The 23,467-nt window shown below is 40.4% G+C and overlaps 3 protein-coding genes across 8 annotated transcripts; 2 read left to right on the top strand and 1 right to left on the bottom strand.

The window, feature by feature from the left end:
- Nucleotides 1-77: 77 nt before the first annotated feature.
- LOC115585627 (intermediate filament protein ON3-like) lies at nt 78-4,367 on the bottom strand. 2 transcript variants are annotated; one of them, XR_003984730.1, is made up of 9 exons: nt 4,038-4,367; nt 3,714-3,922; nt 3,531-3,591; nt 3,246-3,341; nt 2,940-3,104; nt 2,613-2,738; nt 2,016-2,273; nt 470-516; nt 78-358 (listed from the first exon to the last, which is right to left on the bottom strand). XR_003984730.1 is itself a non-coding variant. In XM_030424156.1 (9 exons), the coding sequence occupies exons 1-9, from the start codon at nt 4,299-4,301 to the stop codon at nt 273-275; spliced, it is 1,275 nt and encodes a 424-aa protein (XP_030280016.1). In that variant the 5' UTR covers nt 4,302-4,367; the 3' UTR covers nt 78-272. The 2 variants fall into 2 exon arrangements, 1 of the variants encoding a protein (XP_030280016.1); XM_030424156.1 differs by having other exon boundaries at nt 2,053-2,273.
- Nucleotides 1,524-9,983, top strand: LOC115585629 (deoxyribonuclease-1-like). 4 transcript variants are annotated; one of them, XM_030424161.1, is made up of 12 exons: nt 1,524-1,669; nt 5,614-5,665; nt 6,072-6,146; nt 6,238-6,328; nt 6,643-6,731; nt 6,822-6,908; nt 7,002-7,114; nt 7,831-7,943; nt 8,107-8,264; nt 8,378-8,474; nt 8,586-8,718; nt 9,778-9,983. In XM_030424161.1, exons 2-12 carry the CDS (start codon nt 5,640-5,642, stop codon nt 9,897-9,899), a joined length of 1,104 nt encoding a protein of 367 aa, XP_030280021.1. In that variant the 5' UTR covers nt 1,524-1,669; nt 5,614-5,639; the 3' UTR covers nt 9,900-9,983. The 4 variants fall into 4 exon arrangements, with proteins under 4 accessions (XP_030280021.1, XP_030280023.1, XP_030280024.1 ...); XM_030424163.1 differs by lacking the exon at nt 5,614-5,665 and having other exon boundaries at nt 6,246-6,328; XM_030424164.1 differs by lacking the exon at nt 1,524-1,669 and having other exon boundaries at nt 4,436-5,665; nt 8,586-8,651; nt 9,778-9,929.
- Nucleotides 9,984-10,505: 522 nt separating this feature from the next.
- Nucleotides 10,506-17,866, top strand: abtb1 (ankyrin repeat and BTB (POZ) domain containing 1). Of its 2 annotated transcripts, XM_030424153.1 has the most exons (12): nt 10,506-10,785; nt 12,171-12,233; nt 12,333-12,388; nt 12,525-12,669; nt 12,796-12,955; nt 13,090-13,135; nt 14,536-14,652; nt 14,793-14,905; nt 14,998-15,096; nt 15,207-15,374; nt 15,674-15,874; nt 16,676-17,866. In XM_030424153.1, exons 1-12 carry the CDS (start codon nt 10,730-10,732, stop codon nt 16,880-16,882), a joined length of 1,431 nt encoding a protein of 476 aa, XP_030280013.1. In that variant the 5' UTR covers nt 10,506-10,729; the 3' UTR covers nt 16,883-17,866. The 2 variants fall into 2 exon arrangements, with proteins under 2 accessions (XP_030280013.1, XP_030280014.1); XM_030424154.1 differs by lacking the exons at nt 10,506-10,785; nt 12,525-12,669 and having other exon boundaries at nt 12,169-12,233.
- Nucleotides 17,867-23,467: the final 5,601 nt, after the last annotated feature.

Here is a 23,467-nt window from a genome sequence, read left to right as displayed (position 1 = left end):
TTGACTTGTTGCACTGTTCCCAAAGTCTGCAGCATTCGATGTTCACTTACACCCAAGCAAAAGTACACAAACGATCGTGCTGCTGAGTACATCTTTATTTCAAACACAGCATGTGGCAAATAATGTTACATCAAACACCTAAAGAGAAATAAAAAAACAATACACACATTTGGCTCATTGGTGCACTAGGCTTATTGTAGATTCACGTCAAGGTGAGAGTTAAATAGTGATCAAGCAAGATAGAATTCTTCAGTATGTGTTTTTTTTCTGATTTAGTTGTATGATATGTCCTTGGTCTCCACTGTCTTAATGTAAAGAGGACCCGACTTTCGCTTCGGCTCGTAGTTAACTGCGATTGCTGTTGGGAAGAGGACAGTAGAAAATATCATTAAAACACACACTGCAGGCTGTCATAACAACCCCAATGTCATTGGTTATACTGGGGTACAGTTAAAAATACAATGCTTACCTTTGGTAGGCACTGTTTGGATGTTGACAATAGAGTTCTGACCTAGTCTGTCGGGGAGAAGACAGGAATGAACTGTTAGTATTGATCTTCTGAAAACAATGATTCCACTGTTTTAACACATCAAAGTCTAAAGCTCATATCATAGGCCTTGGGTAACCATCAGGGAAGCTTATTTCTGTTCCTGTCATAAAGAGCCTAAGTCACGCCCCTTCTAGTGGACCCCATGGGACCTAATTTCGGAAAAACTTTGTATGGTAATGAATGGAGAAAGACAAATAATTTTTAAATCCCGTACACATACGGTGTTTGTCAATTTAAAAGATAATTTTCCATGTGAAGAAAGTCGCAGTCAAAGTAAAATGCCATCCAGTTTTGTGTTAAACCTCTCAGTGAACTACTGTGTCGCTCAAAGAGATGCCACTAACACGACTGTTGGCTTTGTAGTCTTCATAAACACATATACACATTCTCATAGTTCATTAGTTTTATGAGAAAATGTGACTTTCTCAAGTAAAAAAAAGAAGCTCTAACATCATATGTGTGATTCATAACGCATTTCAAATGGGATCAAAAATTATTTGTCTTTCTCCATTCTCTACCACACAAAGGTTTTTTCAAATAATAACCCATGAGGAACACTGGAAGAGACGCGACCTCGGATCTCTACAGCATCCTGCTCTGTCTCTGACTGGCTTCCTGATATTGTTACCCTAATGTCAACCGATCATCAGTTGTCAGTCATGGCTAAACCTAACCAGGGCCCTCATTCTGTATCCAACCAACACAACCAACAAAGGCAGTGAGTACAGCTGCATACTGCTCCGGAGTCTGGACCAGTGTTTAAATCCTATTTATTCATCCTGTCGGGTTATTTAAATCGAAGAAAATTGGTTGAACACTGCTTGGCAGAATTCAATTTGTTTGAACTGTGAAATCAGCTCAATGTTGCCCCTTTGCCGCCACTGAATCTAAGCAACTCTCAACAAGTACCACATGGTGTTTTCCCCCACTCGGCCTCAGGGGGGCGGTAATGAGCCTATTACAGGCTGGCACACCATAGAGAAGTGAAGAAGAGGCTGCACTAGATTGTCGGCAGTGTTTTAACGTACCATTTTTCGGTTTAACAAAGAAAAGACTTAAATGTTGAAAACTAAGTGATTCATTTAGCGAATCCGCGTCTTATTGAACGCTCCAACTTCAGTAAGTATCGCTTCCCACATAGATAACATTACTAAAGTGTCATGGAAACATTATTCTGCTACTAGCATAACAAACGAGTCGCCCCGATTTCAACCGAGAATAGTCGAGCAGGAGTCGAGGGTCGCGCTGCATTGTGGGTATTGTAGGCGCAAGGTTTGTCACCGAAGAAGCATAAAAGACGATATATCTAGTTCTGCTTTAAAAAAAAAAAAAAAACTTTCCACTGTGAGTTTGACAATATCAAGATTGTGTAAATCTAAATTGTATTCGTTCTCAAATGAATGATCATCACCAGGCAAAGTCATAATAAACAAAATAATTGTTGAAAAGTAATAGCCCAAATAACCTTTAATCAGTGTGTAAGTATGTGTGCTTCGGTAAACCTTTCTTCCTCTCCTTCCAGCAGTTTCTTGTAGGTGGAGATTTCAATGTCCAAACCCAGCTTGACATTCATGAGCTCCTGGTACTCCCTGAGCTGGTGAGCCATGTCCTGCTTGGCCCTCTGCAGAGCCAGCTCCAGGTCCCTGATGCGAGCCCCGGCATCCTTCACAGCCCCCTCCCCTCGCGCCTCTGCTTCGTTTATTTGGTCCTCTAGGTTGACACGCTGAAAAGAGAGCAGGGATAGATGGTGTAAGCATCCAGTAAGATCCAAGCTTGTCAATCACCCCTTCCCAAATAGAGGATTGGAGATATTTAATTGACGATGTTTCATGTTATTGAAGCCTGTGTTCAAAGGCTATTAGACAGTCCTGACTGGTAAGCGTTTCATGCTGCCTGAGAAAGAGTTGCTTTTGCTGCTTGTGGTGAAGTTGATTTTCTTTGTCCGTATTTGTATGTGATTCCTTACTGACTTTCAGCACCAAGCTAAATTTAAGACCTATCTGCAAGTCCAGTTGCCAGTTGGCTTCCAACCTGTCAGGTAGCCTCTAAACCTTTCACTCACCTGAGCCTTTGCAGACAGGATCTCATTTTCCAGGCGGGCTATCATTCGTTTGAGCTCAGATATTTCACCCTTGGTGTTGCGCAGCTCATTTCCATACTGGTCCGCCTGAGCAGTCATCTGGTCAAACTGGTGCATCACAGGTCAAACAGAGAAAGAAACATACACAAAGTGTTTTAATACAGGTTTGAGTGGTTCCTGTCAGAAAGACAGGGTTTTCTTGTTGATTTTTGAGCTTTAGTTATATGTTTACCCTAGCTTTCAGGAATAACAGCAGCAACATGTATTTATTCATTTATTTAATCTAGATTAATGTTATTCACTTAATACCTTGGTCTTGTGCCAGACTTCAGCTTCTTCGCGGCTGCGGGCTGCAATGTCCTCGTACTGAGCCTTAACCTCAGCCACGATCTGATCCATGTTCAGGGCACGGGAGTTGTCCATCTGGACCACTACAGAGGTCCCCTTCAGGCTCTCCTGTAGCTCACGCAGCTCCTTTTTTTTTTGTTAAAACAACACATACAGCAACAGTAAGAAGCAGGTCTTGAATGCAAAACAGTCTCACATACTGTATATATTTTCTTTGATTTGATATCTTTAACATTTTGTGAAGATTTTCAGTGAATGGTTATGTACCGTATCATACAGAGCCGTGAGGAAGTTGAATTCCTCACCGACAGCAAACACCCTGTCGTCTAGATCCACCTTGGTCAGATAGCCTGCGTCCACATCCTGCGGTCAATCAGTAAAAAATTAACAACCTTTTCTCAGATCTGTATTAAACAGACACTAACGGATGAAAGTTTTGTAGCCAAACACATTTCTGACAAAACTTTCCATGAGAGTTAATACAAATGGTTCAGAGCTTAATCTGACTAGTGATCTATAATCTATTATAGCCATCAAGACTGCATACTTTACCTTCTTAAGCAAAACAAACTCATTCTCTGCATCATTCCTCTTGTTGATCTCACCCTCGTATCTGAAACAGCCCAGCCCACATCAGGTTACAGATCTTATCACTCACAATGTGTCTGAAACACCACTCGAGTTCACACACTTACAGTAACAGCTGTTCAGTTCCATTCACCAAAAATGTCTTACTTTGTCTTGTAGTCGTCCACATGTTTGTGCATGACATCGTTCTCCATGTCGAGTTTGAGCTTGTCATTGTTGAGGCACTCCAGCTGTCTCTGCAGGTTGCTGATGTAGGTCTTCAGCATGGGCTCCACGTTGGAGGAGGTGGCGGTCTGTCCCTGCAGCAGGTTCCACTTGGTTTCCAGCATTTTGTTCTGCTGTTCCAGGTGTCTTACCTGTGGCACCAGAAGGAAGTACCAAAACGAATCAAACAGGTTCTTACATCGTTTACAGAGGTTGTTTAAGTCATTAGCCTTTAAACATCAGAGTTTTTGTGAAATTAGTTCTTACCTTATCAATGAATGAGACAAAACGGTTGTTGAGACTCTTGATCTGCTCCTTCTCCTTGGTGCGAACAGCATGAACAGTGGGGTCGATGTCAATGTTCAGTGGCGTCAGCAGGCTCCTGTTGACGGTCACGGCTGTAATCGGGGCCGCCTGGATAGTCCCGGTGCTGATCTTGGGGATGGAGTAGGCGCCCATAGACATGCTGCTGAAGCCCCCAGCGGACATGCGCATCCCTGGGCGGCTGCTACGCTTGCTCCTCAGACTCATGGTTATCCTGTGTGGAGATTGCACTGCTAGAGAGGATGGAGATGTCGGGCGGCGGGTTAAGCTCTGCTGTGCATCTCTCTATCTTTAGGGTGACACTTTATAACCACATCTGGGTGTGGCCCGATAGGGAAGTTATGTGGCTCCCCAATGTGGATAAACCAGTTTGACACATTCCACTCGTTCTCCCACCTACCCCTGTTGTAAAAGTTGCACTGTTCCTGATCTTCTGCAGGAATTCAGGCATGCACTGCAGTTACAGGTGAGCTGTATTTTTGCAGTAATTTTTTATTTTTTTTTCCGAGGTAAGCACTCTGTTCAGACAGGAAAGACAGAGCTGCGATCTATAAAGTCATCCCGAGCTTGAATCTGGTAATAGATTAAAGCATGCATGGAATCAGACCAAATAGTTATGTTGGCTTTATGTCCAGCTGAGGTATGAGATGTCAGTGTAGTGTACAGTTGAAGTAAAGGAGGTAGGTCATAGCTGGTATAAGGTAGAGCCAGAGTATATGCATAAACTAGACATTTTTTGCAATTACCCCTTAAATATGGTTATGAAACACTTGTGGAAAAAATATTGTTAAGCAGGTCACAATTAATATGTTCGTCCACCAGATGTGTTGCTTATGCTATGGTATTTTGACGTGACGCGAAAAAAAAAGAGTCCATGAGAGCTAGTAAGTTTTTAAGATTGGGCGGTGCTCACGGCTCGTTGCATTTGCAGTGCTAGCCTGCTGTGCTGTGCCCGAGTTAGAGACCACTACCCAGCATAACTGCTGTCCATGATGTAAACGGCTGTACTGTATGTTCTGTACGCGCCTGTATAAGTTAAGTAAATTTAATTAACGGAAGATCCTTTGTCGCGTGATTTCCGACCGCGCACTTCCATACGAAGCAGCAGCTAACGTTCACTCCCTTCACAAAGGATATGTTTCGAGCAACATATACGCCCATACCGATGTATTTGTAATTGCTCGATATCGACAGATATTATCGGCAAACTGATACATCTGTCTGCCTCTAGTAAAAGCCAAGGAAGTGAGTTGTTTAACTTGAAGGAATGTCACACGTTGTTTATGAAAAATTAAGACCACAGAACTCAGAAGCAAAAAAAACATAATTTTTTTATGTCACTGTCTTTTATCCACACACCCATCTTATACAAACACACACACACCCTACCTAAAAAATCTCTACCCCTCTTTCAAGACATCACATCTCATTGTAACTTTTCAAATGACTTGCTGTATATCAGTCTGTTTTGTCTGTGTTTTCTTTTATGTAATGATTTAGCATTTAAATTTACATTTAGCACCATTAAGGAAAAGGGGGAAAAAGATGAAGAAGAAGAAGAGAAATAAAAGGTGATGATAACACACTGCAGACTGTTTGTGGATACCAAGGAAATGTGCTCAAATATTATAAAACCATTTAAGATATGCTGGTTTGGGTGAATCAAAAATGTATTTATACGTGAAGTTTACAGTATTTTTCACAATATCATATGATTGATTATCACAGTATTTTAACGTTTGTGAGATATGCGGTGGTTTTTAAGCCAATCTCTGGCCAATCAAGCTGTTGCAACAAATGTATTTTGCTATATTTGCTTCAGCGTTTTGTCAGCAACAGCTTGTTGTAGATGAAAAACCGGGTTGTCCTCTTGATGTCAAACAGTCTTTTCACTCCCTCTCCCTCTTCTGAGACAGATTATGCAATAATCACCTCCCTTTGTCATAACAACTAAGAGTAAGTCTCTTGTACAATCAGGTTGGCATTCATTCTAGAGGTTTGTCCCGGCCGTGTGCCACTGAAGCCATTCCACCGTCACAACATCAATTCATGGTGAGTGAAGTTGAGAGAAGGAGTTTTGAAAAACTTTCTGTGTATTTAAATCAACACTGATTCATTTACTAATTTGAAATCTCTTCATGAGCTCGTCAGATATGAAGATTGCTTCGTTCAACGTGCAGAGATTTGGTCTGGCGAAGGTCTCGGATCCAGATGTCCTGTCAACTCTGGTTAAGGTAAAATATGCGAAACATTCAAAGCATCACGCGGGTAAATTTCAACTCAGACGTTAATAACAAGGGTTTGGGGAATGTATGTTTGGAGTCACTGATAAGATATTTGGGAGGCAGCCAAGAGGAGCGTAAAAAAGGTTGTGCCGTGTAGTGTGAAATATGACAAATATTTGTTATACCTTTTATTTATGTCTTTGGTGTGGCGGTCACAAGTTCACAGGGCAAATAAAGCCTTGAATGTCACACATTTCCTCAGAGACTGAGCTCTTCTTTGTTTTCTCTAAAATTCACACACTGAGAGTCTTTTCTATGGGCAGATTGTGTCCCGTTACGACCTCATACTGATCCTAGAGGTGGTTGATATAAGCGGAGCGTCTGTTAAAGTCCTTTTGGAAGAACTGAACCGGTGAGTTTACATTTGTGACGTATGAATGAAGCAAAGATTGTTGCTTTTTACCATATGTGTGCTTACGTTTACTGTTGTATGCCATCTCAGAGTCAACACAACCCATCACTATGCTCTGCAGCTCAGCAGCCGCCTGGGAAGGAGCAGATACAAGGAACAGTTTTTGTTCCTATACAGGTGAGATCAAATCAAATCACCACACTATGATATTTTTTGGTCCTGTAATCGTCAAACAGCTGCACTATAAAGCCGTTGCTGTCCTATTGAAAGGGATGACGTTGTCGACCTGATTGACTGCTATCAGTATGAAGACAACCAGGTGAACGACATGGATGCTTTCGCCAGAGAGCCCTATATTCTCCACTTCAAGCCACGAAACACAGGTCAGTCCCTGCACTTAACTTAAGAGTTGAAAGGATAAATTCATCCCGAAAAACTTAAATTCAGTCGTTATCATTCTCCTAAACAGCTGAAGTAGATGGGGACACACAACAAAACAAAACAAAACAAAACATAAGAATCTGTCCATACAACTTGTACACTGGTATCCAAGTCTCTGGAAGTCTAAAGATCCCGAATTGATTTCAAAAGATGTTTTTTACACCCTTATTGAAGCAGCAATTTTCACTTTAGCTGCTAAGCTAAAATCATTAGCATACACCCCTTCTAACCCCATGTCAAGGGTGTAAATAGTGACTTTTCAAATCAAAATGTTTACATTTAAGTCCCCATCTACTTCAGTTGTATAGGAGAATGCTACAACGCTGTTTTGCTAATTGCTAATTAACTTTACTGGGTGAACTTATCCCTTAGCGAATAACAGGGACTTCTGAATATATATGTGTGTTTGTTGATTTTATTCCAGTCGGTTGAACAGACATTGTGGCTGCTGCTGTCTGTGGCATGAGTCATGGCTATATATGGACCTGTTTGTTTTCCTTAGCTGAATGAGACTGATGAAGAAGGATCAGAGGGCAGGTTTATCAAGTTGAGTCAGTCTGCGTTTTCTGCTTGAATACATGATGAAGTTGTAACGGTGGGGCATGTTATTGGAGACGAGCATTGTTGTAGTAGTTGACAGGGTTGTTCTGGTTTGCAGAGCTGAAGGATATAGTGCTGATCCCAGTCCACACCAAACCGGGCGACTCGGAGAAAGAACTAGATGAGCTGTACGAAGTCTTCCTGGTGGTTAAGGACAAATGGAAAACTGATGTGAGTTGTATCAGTGTTTCAGCTGAAAGGTAAACTTTAATGAGTCCATGCTACACATTAAAACCAAATTTAACACCACATATAGTTCTTTGGGTTGGTTCCTCTGTATTCCTACACCAATCAGTCTAGTACTAAAATACCATTTCTGATTTTTATTTTCTAGAACATAATGATCCTGGGGGATTTCAACGCAGATGGCGCGTATGTCACCCGTAAGGAAATGAAGAAGATCCGTATTCGCAGCGACAAGAATTTCCACTGGCTGATTGGGGATGACGTTGACACCACCGCGAATACATCAAATGACCACACTTACGACCGGCATGTTCACATTCATGACCTCCATTCATGCAAATCCAGAGAGGATGGTTTAGTCAGAAACTGCACATGCTGTCATTATGAGTGTATTAACGATTTCTATGTTTCTCTCACAGGATTGTTGTGTATGGAGAGGAGATGCTGGCAGCCATGGTGCCAAACTCAGCCAAGCCTTTCAATTTCCACAAAGAGTTTGCAATGACAGAAGAAATGGTGAGTTGTCATTTATAACTAGAATGTTACACATGTATGTTCTTCTAGGGCTTTTTTCAGTGTTCTCCTTTGTTAGAACATTCATCATTCAGTGTATGCACCCTTCCCCAGGCCCTGAGGGTGAGCGACCACTACCCTGTCGAGGTAGAGTTACGTAAAACTCCTCCTTTCTGGGCGGTAAGTAGCTACCACAGACGTGACAGCGTCGATACCCAGCGAGCATCAGACAACAGAGCTGTCACAGGTGAAGAGCAAAACTGTAATTTACTCTTTCCCCGTCTCAGATAGACACTACGTATTTAACACAAGAGCAGACATAGTTGTACTAGATGTTTTGTTCTTTGACATTTTTACAGTGCAGTGCTGCCTCTTTGAACAACAGCGTGGATGCTAATAATGAGAAGGAATGCTTGGAATTTTCTTGTCAGTTCACTTTACAGCTCAACTTGTTTCAAACGTGGAACTTTCCACTTTGGTGGTTGAGCAGAGATACTGTTACAACAACTCAGTTTCTAAATTACATGACATTCTTTATTTTTCTATAAATCAAAAACCAATGATAAACTGATCCCAATGTCAAGTACTGTCTTTGTGTCTAAAGCCTGATGTAACTTTTAACTTTCTGCCATAGACCTCTATTCTGCACTACAAAGCCAAAACAGATAATCATAATTTAAAACCCAGAGAGAGCCAAGATAACGGAGTGAGGGCACCCTGGCTAGCTAAGGCTGGTTGTAACAAGTAAAAAAGGGTAAAATCCTTTTTTAGTCTTTCCTGTGACTGAAAAGTCAATTATGATGCTCTTAGTTTTTACTATTTTAATACAACATTAGATACATCTAATCTTAGTGAATAAAAAAAGAAGTAATTGGCAAAGACAAGCTTATATTATTCACGATTCAGGAACAATTTGGTCTTGTCTGTAAATAGCAACACACTCATCAGCCTTTCAGATAGAAGCTCAATCTGCTGACAAGTTAGAAGTTTCTCTTCTGCTGCAAATGTATGAAATGATACCAGATTTCAAAGGGTTTCAAACCAGAACATCGATACACTAGTAAAGTGGTGTAGTGATGACGTGTTTTTGCAGGCTAACCCGGAAGTTAGCATCGGACCATGACAAGAAAATAAATCGTAACATGCCATAAATCTGACTGATTAATCACTGTGTCAGGGTGCTTTTCTCCCTTAAAAGTTGAATTGAAAATACACCTATTTGAGTAGAGAATTCTCTCAAGGTGGCATGTGTTACATATTGTTAACTTACTAATTTTACATGTTTTTTGTGTTATTCTACATACAGGGATTTTGCAGGTTGATATGATGGAACTGCAGAAGGAAAACCTCCTGCTGGAGCGAGAGAAACTTCAGCTTCAGATCTTATTATTAAAACATCGGGTTGCCAAACTCCAACTGAGCAAATGACCAGAAGATCTAAAAAATGTTGTTATTGTATTTTCCTTTAGAATGCATATTGCAAATTAATAAATACAGCATTCATACACATTAGTTACCATTTCATTGTTATTTTAATTAGGTAAAAAGCACTTATATGACATACTATGTGGTTTGTACTTGTTTGACCCCAGTGAGAGGAACAATTTGGGGCAGAATGTGTAAAGCATTTTTTTTAATGTCATTACGGGAATTAAACATGGTATTATTCCGTATTATTGTTCATTTTGATGGAACAAAAATAGAAATAATTCAAACAGCAATGAACGATGAGGTATTTTGATGCAGTTTATCGTAATAAACAGCTGGTGACACATTTTAGTTCGATACAGCACAGTGACGTGTGCTGCGTTCAAGTGAGCTCAGATTTTCAATTTCTAAAGCCGTTAATATAAGTTGCTACTCTTGCAAGTGGCATCCCTGCTGTGTGAAACGACAACTATTTCGCCTTATTAAATCCATGTTGGTACGGTTCATGTAATTTGATGTAATAACTTTTTGTTGGATGAGAACGATGAACGTCCGCCGTCTTTGTGAACCGTCGTCAGTTTACCGACATTCTCCGCGCACAGTGAAGTAGACATAACCTACTCACGTGACTGCCGGACCTCTTCGACCAAAACAGAGAAGACCCGACCGAGCCTGTCAACAATTGTGCAAGAGACGAGGGTGTGCCAGCAAAAAGACGAACTTCTCACTTCCACTGAGTAAACTCTGAAGCTTCGCCGACCCATCGTCCACCTGTCCGGCAGACAGGCCGTCTCAATGCATTACAGAGGACCGAAAACACCGCGGGGATCATGGACGTGCACGACTTGTTTTCTAGTTGCAAGAAGGGCGACATCTGTAGAGTCAGGTAGCCAACGGCTCAGCTAACGTTGTTTTGGCTTGGTTGTCTCTGCCTGTGCGCTTAAAGCTAATTTAACTCTCTTTACATGGCTACAGCAATGTTGTCAAGTCCTGCTTTGCTAGGTAATGTGCAAACATCAGCCTAACAGTTACAATGATGTATTTGGCCTGCTCTGGACTGCTGTCTGGGAGCTTAACCCACATTTAGCCGCATTGTTTTGGTAAATAGATGGGAGGTAAACACGGAAGGCAGGGTTGCTAACATTAGCATTGATGAGCCAGCAGGTAACTTTAGCTAACATGTAAGTCAGCTGCTCAGTTTCCAGATGCAGCGTCGGTAAAATAACTTAAGTCGTGTCAGTGTCGGATGCTTAACAGGACGATATGTGTTTGCTGCTGTATGACATGTCCTCTGCTGTGGGACAGACGAGTCGTGTCCTTCTGTTTATGGAAGAGCTGTAATTGTATTCCAGTAACGCAAGACGCGACCAACTTAACTCAGTCCAGACTGCAATATACATTTCTGCAGCACTGTAGGATATGACAAATGTTATATATCAAATCAAATCAGTTAAAAAGTGTTTCAGTTAATGTCGTCCTGGTGAAAACATTGTAATATTACTTTCAGCATCAGTAGAGCTGCAAGTCGATTAATCGTTTAGTCGATCGACAGAAATATATATAGCCAAAATATTTTTTAAAAAGTAGTTTTAATCAGAAGAGAAAGAGAAAGTAAACAAACTCTCTTTGTTTTCACGAGTGAATAAACCAACTGACCTTAAAAGACAACAGTCTTTCATACTGTTTTACTTTGTTTATATGTGGCGGACCCTGCCACTTTTCTACCCTGCAGCAGTGTTCTGGAGAGCCTTTTTTTCTTCTGAGAACAGCTTGTTTATTCAGTTATGGAAAATAAACCAATATTTCTGAGTTCATATTAGTGTTATTACCTCTTATTATTACATATTCTGAGTTTGAATTTCTTTTCCAAGACTACAAAGAGCCCCATTAAATGTGAGGATTTTCTGCTTTTCGACATCAGATAACGTAAAATGTATCTGTTTATGTATAGGAACTCCATTAGCAGATGCCACGGCAAATAGCTAATCTTCCAGGGGTCTACACTTTGAATACAACACATACAATATAATATACATCACATGTCACATATATATACGTTAAAAAAATTAAATCACATGAATCACAAAACACATGTTATTAAAAAACTTTAAAAACCGCAACATTTATATACATTTAAAAGTCAGTCAGCGCTGTACATACAGATCATTTAGTTAGAATATGAATTAGAAAATAAACCTATAGATGATGTTTTTAATAAATCAGTTCCACCACAGTGCTGTAACCACTCATTTGTTTTGTTTCCTCTCTAAGATACCTTGTTGAACAAAGAGATGTGGACCTCAATGTAAGAGATAAATGGGACAGCACCCCGTTGTAAGTACAAATCAGTCAAGCTGTCTACTTCTATGCTAACACTGCATCAATATCCTATCAGCTTAATAAGTGAGCGTTGTGTTGTGTCTTTTGTTTCAGGTATTATGCATGTCTCTGTGGCCATGAGGAGGTGGTCCAGTACCTGTTGGCGAGTGGTACGGCAATCATTTTACTGGTTGACTGGAAGTAATGCAAGCATAATAAATGTTAGAGCTGTTCTAGTGTGGTGTCATTATAATGGCACTGAAATGTTCTGTAGTGTAATTGCAGACTTTTTAAAAAATGTATCAGGTGCCAAGTGTGAAGCCAACACGTTCGATGGCGAGAGGTGCATGTACGGCTGTCTGAGCGACTCCGTGAGACGTCTGCTCAAAGACTATAAGTGCGTCAGCGTCCGTGCGATGCAGCGGGATGATTTTAACTACTTCCTGCACATGTGAGGGTCGTTCCTTTACAAAGCTGTTTCAGTAGCAGCAAATGAGCACAGTATGGCATCTTTACAGTTTGCACGTAAGCCTGCATGCCTTTATATAATCCAGTCATTTATGTGTACACGCTTCAGGTTGTTGGAGCAGGGTCAACACAGCGATGTCAAGTTCCTGGTCCACGGACAAATATTCACGGCCCACCGATGTGTTCTCAGCGCACGCTCGGAGTACTTCACTGACATGTTTGAGAGCAAATGGAAAGGGAAGAACCTGATCACCCTCAAACACCCTCTGGTAGACAACCCATATCTCTGGACCGTATTGTGGTTAATTGATTTTGTGTTGCTGTTTGATGGGGCATGTTTAATATACTAAAATACAAGCAGATGTGTTTATACTGGTATGGATAACCGTGGTAATGATTTCAGGTCAACCCTGCAGCCTTTGGAGCCATCCTACAATATTTCTACACAGGTGGGTGTGTATTAGAACTGTATATATTCCTCCCTTCTTGCTGTAATCATGCCTCCTGTTCATACTGGCCATAAAGAGATCCCATCCTTATGTAAGAGATGGTGAACAAAAATCCACTTTTCCTTTTTCTTTGCAAGATACATTCCAGTTTAAACAAAATGTATCCATTAAAGTTAGTATTTTTTGTACCAAATCCCTGCTATTTGTTTCTGTCCCTCCACTGCAGCTCAGTCAGGAAACATTTTTGCATTAAAGATATTGTAACTCAGCATCTTCCCATCTTAATTTGATTAAGTCAAACTGGACTGCTGGAGCATCACATTAAGTGAAGCTGAACTTCGGAATGCATTTATGCATGACTCTTGATTTTCATCCATCCTTCACCTTCATTGGAGGAAGGGAACTCTTCACAGCCAATATGAAGTGAGGAAAATACCTCAGCAAGCAACTAATTGAATGGGAGGTTTTAAGAAAAAAATGCTTTTAATAAGGAATGCTAGCAAGCCAGTTATCCAAGCTCACTGGCCTTAACAAGTCCCCCTGGAAGTGTGCTGGGCTTTGAAGCCAATTTGACATAGTAGCCAATCTGTGACCCAAAAAGACTTTGCCCATAATCTTACAGTGTGAAGGAAGCGGATGTTATGTGGTGGATACATTTTTTTGAGTGTCACAACCTCCATAAAATGACTCATGATCATGATTAATCCATTTGGACTGATAGCATTTGGAAAGTCTAGAATAAATGTATCCCCATACAAGTTAGTCGAGAGCTCAGCTGGAAGTCCCTGTGGTCCAAAAAGCATTTTCCCCCTTTTTAAAAAAAGAGGTCTGTTAAACTGTTGCCCTGACACCTCAAACTGCAAACAACTGTGACTCTTTTCCTTTATCTGCTTTTGATCAGTTGAGGTTGCATATTTGTAAAACCGTCTCGGAGCCGAGGAAAGGGATTTTAAAAATCTGTGGCGTCATCACGATGTTAAGTCTCTGGGCCTCGCAGGAACTTGTGGGCGAGGCCAACAGGCGAGAAATTGTTGTTGGACTGACCAGGCGCCACTGTCTGTGTTCACTATCTATTTCTATTATAAATCTATATTCATGTGTCACTTAAGCAGCTTTCATAGGAATAAATGGGGCTCTGCTTCTGACACTGTATCTAGTCCTTCTGGTACTGTATGACCATGGCTTTAACACAGGGTCTAAAGTAAAGTGATGAAGTTGAAAAAAAAAAAGTTTTATCAAGGTGAGTCCAATATCATGAACCCCATGTGATATTTTTTCATAGCATACAGACAACCATGCTCATACTGATCTACTGTATGTGTGTTTACTGTTCAGGAAGAGAGACATTGAAATGAAAACATGAGTGTAAGAGTCCCGACTTATTTTTCATTTTTATGCAGGACGAATGGATATTGATATAAGCCTTGTGGAGGACTCAAGACGACTAGCTAAACAGTGCAAAATGGCAGATCTAATGGAGGCGCTGGAGAATAAATGCAAACAGGTGTATGAATATGGTAAGACAGCACTCTTGGTTCACATCTACGCTTCTCATACATGTTATGTAATAGACACAACTTGTCAAGCAGTCTCATTAAACTCTTGGCCTTTTTTTCTGGAGCTTGGTTTTACTTTTTTTTTTATTTCCTCATACCAGTGTCCAACAAACCAGGAATCTGTGTGAAGGTTCTCAGCCTGGAGCCTCACACCTGTCAACTTCAGGAGGAAATGGCTCAGTTAGCAGACTGTGCACTTCCCACTGAACTAAGAGTGAGGACATGAAAAATTAAACTAACACTATAGCTGTTCCAATAACAGTGTTTATGAGCCCATGTGTGACTTTTTCCGTTGGTTCTCCCAAGGTTGGATTCGGTGAACTTCCCTTTAACAGAGTCGACCGCTTCCCCACCTATCCTGACATCTGCTTCAGGGTAGATGGTTACGATTTCTTGTGTCATAAGGTGCGAACTACAAAGCTCACACAGCATTCCTCCGTCATAGTATCAACCCCGCCCATCCTGTCACTAAAATGAATATCGGAGCTTTACTGTGTGTTTGTTTGTTCCCCCAGGCATTTTTCTGTGGACGCAGTGATTATTTTAAAGCCTTACTGGAGGACCACTTCAGTGAAGGAGAGCTGCTGCAGTCCCAGCCCAGCACCCCAGTCATTACTTTACACAACATTTCCCATGATATATTTATCCACATCATGTATTACATCTACACCGATTACACAGAGGTGAGTGCACCAATTAAACTTGAATTTCAGAGTAGGGCAAACTGTTTTGAATAGGACAATTGCCTGAACAATTTCCATTAGCATGGTGACTTTTTTTGGTACAACAGTATCAAAGATTTAAACAAGTTTATTTTTAGTCAGTTTTGGACTGTCGATAATAATAAGCAGGTGAACTGGTTTCATTTTGAGGTTAAGGGGACCACAGGGCACATGAAAGCCCCTTTAATAATAATATTAATATAACATGAATGCTTGTCATTATTGTCTGACAGCTGACTGGATATTCTTTTTATGTCCAGCCAACAACAGAGAACGTGTATGACCTGCTGTGTGTAGCCGACATGTATCTGCTGCCGGGGCTGAAGCGCCTCTGTGGGAAGACACTCGCTAAGGCTATATGTCAGGACAACGTTCTGCTCATGTGGAAGACTGCAAAGCTTTTCCGTCTCTCTCGACTGGAGGATCACTGCGCAGAGTTCATGGCCAAGATAATTGATCGGGTGAGTGTCCGTGTCTCTGTGTTGACAGTAGATGGCGGGTTTATTATGTCTAGATAACAAGAGCGTATTGGGGCCAAAGCAAATTGTCTCTCTGTGCTCCCAGCTCCCTGTAATTTTGTAGCTTTGCAATTGTAGCTTCTTTTTTGTAGTCCCTATTTGTCCTTTCAGATAACCACTTCTTTTGACTGTTTCATCGTGTTAGCTGTCAAGTTAATGCTAGTGAAAACCAAACATTTCCAGATTTTGCTGCTTTATAATAAGCCTTTAAATAACTATAATTACAGGAGACTTATATTGTGAAAAATGTATAGGAAACAAAACGTGTGTACAACCAAATAAGCGAAGCTTTGTTAGCGGCATTTGATAGTCAAATCAAGTGATGTGCAGCCTGCACATGTGTATGGAAAAACACCAGTACAGAGGTCTAGAGTCACAGAAAAAACACAAACTGAGCTCATTGGTTATGAACTAGTTAATGAAATGTCTGCTGTTGGTTTTAAATCGTGGGTAACTGCATCACAACTCATAAAACATCAAAACCAGATTAATAAAATGGTTTACAGAAGCAACCTAAAGAGCCAAAAAAGTAAAAAATACACAATTCACAATAAGTTTGCCACTGAAGTACAACTATCACTATCATTATACCAAAGGTTACGGTAAGACAGACCTCTGAAGTTATATAATAATTTGGTGTTGTATGTTTTGAGCTGACATTGTGAATGTTCTGGTCTGCTACTGTCAATTGCCCCTCAGGATAAATTTCACACCTGTGTTACCTGTCTGACCTGTCTGTCGCAGCTAGTGGAGCAGGCCGAGTTTGCCGAGATCATCAAAGAGGATGCTGAGATGGTGGAGCAGCGACATGCGACCGACTCCGTCCCCCTGGTGGACGACATCCGCTACCACATCGCCAGCAACGTGCAGACCTACAGCGCCATCGGGGAGGCCAATCAGAAGCTGGAGGCCCTGGAGGAGCTGCTCTCTAGCATTAATCTTGACTGCTGAGGGGCCGGCAGGGAGTGTGGTTTGTGGCTGAAGCTGCTGCGGAGTTTGAGGTTTTTTAAGGTGGATGCTTTGGGAGGGGACGTGGTGCAAAAGTCTGTGGTTAGAAAACATATGTCTGTATGTTTGTAGGTTTTATTAACAGTATGATGGAAGGAATATATATTTTCAAAGGATGCTCTTATGTTACAGGGACATTTTCAGAGGAAGCTGTTTATGTTGTCTCTTAAAAGTTTCTTTGAATGAGATTCGCTAAAAGATATTGGCAATTAATCTTATGGATTGTGGATTATGTACTTACAACAGAATATCGCTCAATTGCTCATGTATAAATTCACTTTAGGAATTATTTGTAGCTGGTAGATTTTAGACTACCTGCTGATTTGGCTCTTTTAAATGTACTTATGCCCAATAAGGTTCAGCACCAGCCCTCACATGGAACTCCATGACATTTTATTTTTATGCTCAAAGCTTAACAAGTACTTGCCATATACTGACACGCACTTGAAAACTATGCCTACAAAGACGAACAGCACATTATGCTTCTTCATCCAAGAGAATATTTTGAACCGCTAACTTCTTATTTGAAGTGTCATAGATTATAATTTTACGACATATTTCATGCGCAGCAGCATGCAAATTTTATGTTGGATATGGTGGCAATACTTGTGCTTGCTCTTCGACCCATAACATTCCTCTATTGTGAACACTTATCGGCCTCTAACGTACCTTATTCCTGTCCTTTGTTTAAACTTGAAACGGAAAAGGATATATTTTGTGCTGCCTTCTGAGACAGCAAACCTTGCCTTTTGTGCACAAGAAAGTAAAGCTGTTTCAAAATTGTTTGCATGTAAAATCCACCATCAATGAAGAAATTTGTTTTTATTTATTTCAGAATATCTCCCATTGCTCAGTCTCAACCTGCTGTTATGAAAGTAGATATATTACTGCTTTTGTTATCGGCAATTAAACGTGGTATTGCAAGCATGAGTGGTGTCTTATTTAACATATCTCATTAACTTTGATTGTATTCATGAAATTGACTTGTTGAGCCTGTGGGTCCGTCCACCACTTTGGTCTGGACTGAAATAGCCCAACCGGTACATGGATTACAAAAATAGTTAGTACAGACAGTCATGGTTCTGAATGTCTGCATGATTTATGATGACTCTGATGATCCTTTTGACATCAAAGCCAAGTCCAATCAAGTCATAAGTTGTGTCAATCCATTAATTAACGTCTGAAAACACACATTACGGTATGATACAAACCATTTATTAAATGTATTAATCATCATGTAAAGAGATAAATATACAATATACTGTGTTAATAAGCAAATATCATAATGTGCTTTACTAAGATGCTTAGTGGTGAACCAACAGCTTGACGACAGCTTGTTAGCATTGTCATAGTTGGCTGCTTGCACTTTCAAAACACACCTGAGAAAGTCATACACAGCTGTTGGTGACTGTGCAAGTTTCCAGTTAACTATTTATTCAGCAATTAGTGGAATGAAACTAAAAAAATTTAAGGTTTTCTTCCATTTGTATTCCATTAGTTGGTTCTTAATTAAAATTCAGCTGCCAGTCTGAGGAACACCTTCCATTAAGTTTATGAAGGAGCCTAAAGATGGCGCCATTTCTCAGCTTTTCGTGACATTGGTAATGGTGAGTTGCATTTAATCACACAGAATGGCAGTTTCTTAGAAGAGACACACCTCGTCACGCATTGTGGAGAACAAATAAATCCGTCACCCGGGTCTCTGAATTACTGGGAACGCCCTCTGAATGGGGGTGTTGTGACAGTTGTCCATTTTTCAAATCTCTCGTTCATCACAAGTCCACAAAGGTGTGGAGACGGGCAGTAAACAGTGAGGTACTGTTACATGTTTAGATGTGTGTGTCAGTGTACTTGTGCTGTGGTTTATAATCGGTGTCCCTGCGGCCTCCATCACTCTCATTTCAAAGAGTCTCAGACAAAGCTGTACACCACCTAAAAGGAGCCCTGAGGTTCCGCACAATGGGTAAGCCCACGTCCCAACAGGGAGTACACTGTGGAGCAGGCCCGCTGTTAGGATGCATTAAAGTGCAGTTCAGCCGAAAAACACAGAGGCCATCCTTTAGACAACAAAACCCTTGGCTTTCAGCCCAGTCTGTTGAAGGCTTACATGTTGAAAGAGACAAGAGTAAACATCACAATTAGTTATTACCCAGCAAGCTTCCTTTGCAAATGTTTTGTGGTTGGTGCTAAGCAACTCGGTGTGGTTTTGGTCTTGGGTGGGAAAGTCCAGTTTATTGGGTTTCAGACGGACGGTACACAGCGTGGTCAAACAGATATTAATCCTCTGTACAGGAACAACTTATATTTTTCATTGTGTAATTTCCATGGAGACCGTGTTTACAAGTCAAACCAGCCTTTCTATGATGGCAGCTTGGTGCCTCGGTTGGATCCCATTCAGCGTCTGTACACCTCCACACCGGCCCCAAGTCAGAGCAGGGACAGAGTGAATAAACTGTGAATGCTGGATCGAGTTGAAAGGAGGACTCTGTCAGCTAAATTTGACTTTAGAAGGTCAGTTTACTCTAAGGCTTTTTTAGCTGTGGCAATGTCGGCCAATCCACCACATTCCAGACTTAAAGGTCATATTGATAACATTTTTATGTAGACAAATCTTTTTTTTTTTTTTTTTAGATAATTCATAACCAGAGCTTGTAGAAAGGTGCAGAATAAAATGATCTCTTATACTTGAGTCAAAAAACTGTTAGATCTGAATCAGTCATTTTGAAGTGTTTGTTGCGTCCAAAATGATTGTTTTGTTTATCTCCATGTAAGAATTCTGATGGCTGGTTTTGGTTTGTGAGCCATCGTATAAAGTCACTAATATCACAGTATGTTTTTTTTGTTAGCGGTCAACAGTAGCCAGTGGTAGTTGGACTTTTATGGATTTTTTTAATGCCTGAGTTCTACAGTTGGCACCCAGCAGACTGTACTGCCATAACATTAGCAACACTGTTAGCTACGATTTGCAAAATTTTTGTAAGCTAGTGTTAGGGATGTTATCCATAGCTTCCTACTGTTAGCAATGTAAATATTTGCATAATGTTATTGCTTGCTAGCTAGCATTAGCATCATTAGCTAGTGCAACCAAACTGGCAACCACTTGAGGAGGCAGATGATTTAAACAACTACGGCACTGTGACATTACAATTTACTTGTCACTATGTCACTTTTAACTACTGACAAATTTAGATTAAAGATGTAATATGTCAAATGTCCACATTAAAATGTCTAAATGGCTATACTTATTGTGTTTAATGTTTTGTTGAAGGTTCTACAGCACCTAGGACATTATTGGTACCATCCGCAGAGCATCAGCAATATTGATGATGTAAGAAGTCCACACAGAGCCCAAAAGATAGGTTGACAACCCAACCCAGCCACAGTCTGTTCAACCTACTGCCATCTGGCAAACAATACAGAAGTATCTAGAGCGCAGCTTCATTCCTCAGGCGGTGAGACTCCTGAACTCATCCTCAACACTCAATTGACTAAAATAGATGTAGCAGGAGTCAAAGACTTGATCATTATTTCTTTTTTTAAATCTCTTGTTTAAAGAATGACAATAAAGTCACCCTGCCTTGTTGGGAAATGTACTTACGTTATTTCAAAAAATGTCCAAACCCAGGAAAATCTGTTATTTGATGCAGGTAAATCAGTCGCCTCTCGCTATAATGTCTAGGAGAACGTGTTAAATGTTGCACAGATGCTCAATATCTCCAGAGGATGAATCATAGGCTGCAATCTTTTGATTTGAAGTGGAATAGTTCTATAACTATTCTGTAGATTATCCTTAATTTGGTGTTGATATCAGGATGCCCAGAGGACAAACCTGAGTGACTGTGCTGACAAACAAACCCAAGTTTTTACTCATCAGATCTTGTCATCTACTCAATTCTATGGCGCTGATTTATTTTTTTCTTTCAGTGCACCACCATAAGAATCACTATTTTTATTATCATATGCTCCTCAGGATGATTTATTATTACTGAAATGATCCCGACTTTTCATCTTGTGCCAACATCAGACTGTTGACTCTTGTTTGTCCACTGTGATTGCACAACTCTTTTGTTGTCCGTGAACATGACTAAATCTATTTGGATCTTGGCTCTGTGGCACAAAAAAAACTCTTTGCTACCTGTCAAGCAATTAATCAGATTGTCCCTTTGCCCTTTGTGATGCTATTTTCTTGTTTACAAGCAAAGCCCTATAAAAACTCATGATAAAAAAGGCCTAACATCGCTGGCATTGTTTTTAATGTTATTATATTCAGCTGGCATGAATTAAAAAAAGGGTCACATGTAAAATAGCATTAAATTCATGCGTCCTCTATGTTCTCACACTAACGACACCAAATAATCCAATGTGACCCGTGGTGTTTATGAGTTGCACTTCAGCTCATCCATTACCCCCCTTTTCTTTTTTACACTTGTGACAGCGATTCAAATGATCGTGTGTCCTTCTTAAAATGGATTTAAACCTGCTGGCATGCGTTCAGTTTGCAATCTTTTAGTCGCAGCCTCTTTTCCAGAACACAGTGATTTTACTAAATCAGTTACATTTCATCTTTTCTCTGTCGAAGTTATGACTCATGCTGTATTTTCTTGTCATGTGTCCAGCAATGTCCTTAAAAAGCATTATTATGCCTTGATGATTTCCATGTGTTTTTCCTGGGGGAAAAAAAAAAGCTTGACCAGGGCAGGAAAGGGTCAGATCTCTTGGCTCTTGCCTCATGCTTCTGCGTGACTCATTGAGACATCTCCGTGACACTGTCTCTCCTCACACGAGAATCTGCAAGGGCAAAAATATGCCAGACATATGGAGAAATAGCTCTATTTCTGCTTGGTTTTGTTGTTTTGTTTGTCACATCCTGACAGTAAAGATTATTATCCGTCTCAGTGTTGGAGTTCTGGTTCTGGTCTCACTGTTTTCTTTTTCCTTGTTCTTTTGAGGATTTTATTTTCCCTTTACATAAAAGGTCTCTCTGCTCCTTCAAATTTATGTTTCTGATTTCTTCCATTTAGCTTTCAGAGTTTCCGTGTAATCCATTCTATATATCAGGTGCTATATACAATGGACTGCGTGTCCAGATCATGCAGGGCTGTGTCATTCTTACCATCTGTCCGCCCGTCTTTCCAGGAACATGCTGATGTTGCTGTGTATGTGGCTCACATGTAGGATTCATTACACTTGGAACAGATGGAAAAGGCTGCAGGAGGTTGAACATGAAGCTGTTAACATGAGCTGTCTTGCAAGCACAATTTTTAATTTAACTTTATTTTCTATAAACTAAATACTACGAGCCCTGTATTCAAAATCTCACAGAAGTCTTATAGCAAAATGTGCTTTAAAGCAACATTATGTTGAAAATGCAAATGCGCTATTTGGCGCCCCCTACAGTGACTGACTGATAAAAAGAACAGTTACTATCAACTGCTAAGGTAGTTAGGTGACCACATGAACTTATAAACAAAAGATGCACAAGGCTGAACATTATCTGGATTATTCAGATGATCTTACAATTATTAACACGATATCAAAATCTCCTTTCATAATATCGTGGTGATCATGAATATCTCAGTATTGCAACACCCATACTTTGAAGTATAAAAGTTAAAGTACCTTTAAAACTGGGTAAATATCCTGTCATGTAATGTTATGCAATTGAAGCTATGATGACCTTATAAAACAGGACGCATTGCTGTGCATTAAACTACAAATTCAAAATACCGCTTGCACATCGATGAATCAGTAATAATAAGACAATAATATATCATTTGAGTGCACAGCTTTTACTCCTAGTCCAACTAACTTTATTTGCCATTTAAATAAGAAAGAAGCATAAAAGAAAAGTACATAAAAAAGGAAACGGGCATGGTTTTGTGACAAAAGCAAAGAAACTCAAACACAGCGGGTCACAAATTGGAACGAGAGTGCCTAAAAATAAACTGAAATTGAAGAGTGAAGATGCTGTATTTCTACAACACCGTCTACTTTTCAGCGCCACATTTCTTTTTCTCAGAGGTGTTTAAACTCTGCGATGCTCCGACGCACACGCTTGTGACCTTGTCCCTGAGTATTGATATGTTCTCACAAGTGAAGGAAGACATAACTCACGGTGGCTGTCACTGCCTTTATCCTAATTTGCTATTAGTTGGGGATTACCAGCAGAGACAGAGAGAGAAAGAGAGAGAGAGAGAGAGGTAAGCCTATACTTAGCTAGAGACTGACCTGGAAAGCTGTGCGTCTCTCTCTCTCTCTCTCTAACTCCTTCGCTCCATCTTACACCAATTTCCATGGTTGAACATGCCTGGAATAAACAATACTGTATGACAAATGTATTGGCAGATTGATTATTTTGGTGTCGTTTGCTGTAGGTTCAGTCCTGGTTCGACATCGCAGACTGCCTGCGCTTACATTTCATTAGACCGACTCAGGACAGGACAGGAGCCATCACAGTGTCGTCCTAGTGGCCAGCCATTACGTAAGAAATGGCTCGGTAAAGACTAAACACGCACTTAACTGAATGAT

The sequence above is a fragment of the Sparus aurata genome, chromosome 7 (genome assembly GCF_900880675.1).
Source record: "Sparus aurata chromosome 7, fSpaAur1.1, whole genome shotgun sequence".
In the NCBI taxonomy this organism is placed as follows: Eukaryota; Metazoa; Chordata; class Actinopteri; order Spariformes; family Sparidae; genus Sparus; species Sparus aurata.
This window is presented reverse-complemented; position numbering and strand designations above follow the sequence as displayed.